This window comes from Taudactylus pleione, unplaced genomic scaffold (assembly GCF_031769625.1).
Source record: "Taudactylus pleione unplaced genomic scaffold, aTauple2 ptg000318l, whole genome shotgun sequence".
Lineage (NCBI taxonomy): Eukaryota > Metazoa > Chordata > Amphibia > Anura > Myobatrachidae > Taudactylus > Taudactylus pleione.
The window spans coordinates 814675-817388 of NW_028284719.1; the positions used below are offsets into that span (position 1 = coordinate 814675).

Below are 2714 nucleotides of genomic sequence, written 5' to 3' on the forward strand. Positions count from 1 at the left end.
CAAATGATGGCATGAAGGAAAGGAGTTTAGAAGCAGAAGGGTCAGTGGGTACATCAATAGGGATATTAAAGTCATCTAAGATGAGGGAGGGAAGGTCAGAAGAGAAGAAGTGGGGAAGCCAGTAGGCAAAGCTGTCAAGGATTTGTATATAGGCCCAGGGGAGGCAATAGATTACAGCTGTTCAAAGGTGAATGAGGTAGAATAAGTTAATTGGATGAATCTTAAAGGAAGAGAATGACAAGGAGTGTCCTGAGTTTATGAAGGAGCAGTAGGGAGAGAAAAGGACACCAACACCTCCACAAGGCCAAACCCTAAGTTGGGGGTTTTGAAAGAGGCCACCAGAGGAGAGGGCAGTGTGAGAAGTGGTGTGTGATGGGGAGATCCAGAATTCAGTGCTGGCTAGGAGATTCTGTGTGTTGGAGAGGAGGAGGTCATGGATGTGGGCTTTTTCTACTACTAAGGAATACTTCCTCTAGAATTATCTACCTGCTGGCTTGAGTGCCCACTATATATATTTGTTGTCCATTGATTTTGTGCCAACTACCACATCCGTAATCATTAATATCTGCACTTGTACCAGTCCCATCTTAAATGCAGAATCCCTTAGAGATTTTGATACACACCCACCACAATCCCATGAAATTCTCATGCGCATGCTCTGTATGCAGAAACTCATTGTTTGAGTCCATGCTAAGAGATCAGACTATCTCATATTCAGGCCCAGAGACAGAGATAAAAATGGAGAGGTTGATACAACAACTGTAAAATAAGGCCAGCACTCCAAATGCTACAATGTGTTGCTGCACCAGCTGTCCTCCATGTATTACCATAATTGGATGCAAAATAACAGCATGCTGATCCTCATTAAGGTATGTTTTTTAATTTATACTTTGTATACATGATAAAAAGGGATACAGTCATCTTACCACCGGACAGGATGCCAGCCGTCGGAATCCCGACAGTGGAATCCCAACCCGGGAATAAAGATAGGTGTTGAAACCTTGATGCCTATCTTTAACCCCATGCCGATATCCCGACGGGCCGGCATCCGGAACAAAGGTAAGCGGGGCTTTCTAGCTGTTAGCCGCGGGGGTGGAGGGTTAGGTTTAGGACGTAGGGTTAGGGACCTCCTGGGAAGGGTTAGGGTTAGGCTAGGGAAAGGGGGTTAGGGTTATGCACCACTGGGGGGAGGTTTGGGTTAGGCACCCCCTCAGGGGGGTTAGCTTTAGAGTGCAGGAAGGGGTGGTTAGGGTTAGTTACTACTGGGAGGGTTTAGGGTTAGGCACCACCGTGGGGAGGGTAAGGCTTAGGCACCACTAACAGAGGGTTAGGGGGGGAGAGGGAGAGGGGTAGGATACTTACCTCCCTTGTCAGCATCTTGATCCATCAAGCTTCCAGCATCAGGATATGAAGCCGCCTGGAATTCATACCCATTCCGAGGAAAGAACTAATATGAGTTCTGACACATCAGGTTGTTGCTTGAGTTTCTGAGTCTGTTCTTATTTTCAAGTCTCGATTGCTGCCGATATTACCTGCTTCAAAATATATATTTTCAGGTGCTGCTGAAGATGGGGAATGACAGTTCTGTGACAGAATTCATCCTCCTCGGATTTCCAGCTCTTCTCTCTGTGCAGATCATTTTATTTTGCACGTTCTCTGTACTGTATGTAGTGACTGTAACAGGAAATGTTCTCATCATCATTGTAACCTCAGCCAGCACCGAGCTCCGCACCCCGATGTACTTTTTCCTTAGCAATCTGTCATTCCTTGAGATATTTTACACATCAGTCACCATCCCAAATATGCTTCTTAATCTCCTGCTCAGGGACAATTCCATTTCTTTCTCTGCATGTATGTTTCAGATGTACTTATTCATCGCTCTGGGCAGCATAGAGTGCTCGTTACTTGCAGTCATGGCTTTTGACCGATACATCGCCATCTGCAGTCCATTGCATTATGTTACCATTATGGACACATCTACACGTGCAATATTAGTCAGCACCTCATGGATCAGTGGGTTCATCAACTCCATGGTCCACACTATACTGACCAACCATCTCAACTTCTGCTCCTCCAATAGTATTAATCAGTTCTTCTGTGACATCCCACCATTATTAAAGTTGGCCTGTGGCAGCACAAGGCTTAATGAGATTGTTCTCTTTATTGTCGGAGGAGCTTATGGACTTGGATCTTTCCTATTAACCTTAATATCGTATGTTCATATTATTTCCACCATATTGAAAATCAAATCCAAGAAAGGACAACAGAAGACCTTCTCCACTTGTGCGTCCCATCTCATGGTTGTAGCACTGTTCTATGGGACGTCAATATTCACTTACTTTAGTTCTACTTCCAAACAAGTTTTGGACCAAGAGAATCTCACCCCTGTGTTTTATTCTGTAATCACACCCACACTAAACCCTATCATATATACACTGAGGAACAAGGAATTTAAAAGTGTATTAAGGAAAATGACGGGTCTTGGATACTTATACCTTTAACTAATGCATTTATCTTGTGGTAAATAGCATTTATACCTATGGATGGGTGTTAAATGATAAGGGGATGCAGTTACTTTAATTAAGTAAGAAACATCACTTGTAAATGTTACGTTAAGCCGAGATGCAATGTTATGATCAAAGAACATCCCGGATTGACACATCATTAGTTCATTAACCCCACAATGTATAATTGAGGAACAATGAATTTAAATG

The 2714-nt window shown here is 43.5% G+C and overlaps 1 protein-coding gene across 1 annotated transcript; it reads left to right on the forward strand.

Moving 5' to 3' along the window:
• Nucleotides 1-1568: 1568 nt before the first annotated feature.
• Nucleotides 1569-2501, forward strand: LOC148509594 (olfactory receptor 5V1-like). Its single transcript, XM_088442913.1, has one exon. It carries the CDS (start codon nucleotides 1569-1571, stop codon nucleotides 2499-2501), a length of 933 nt encoding a protein of 310 aa, XP_088299039.1.
• The last annotated feature ends 213 nt before the right edge of the window (nucleotides 2502-2714 follow it).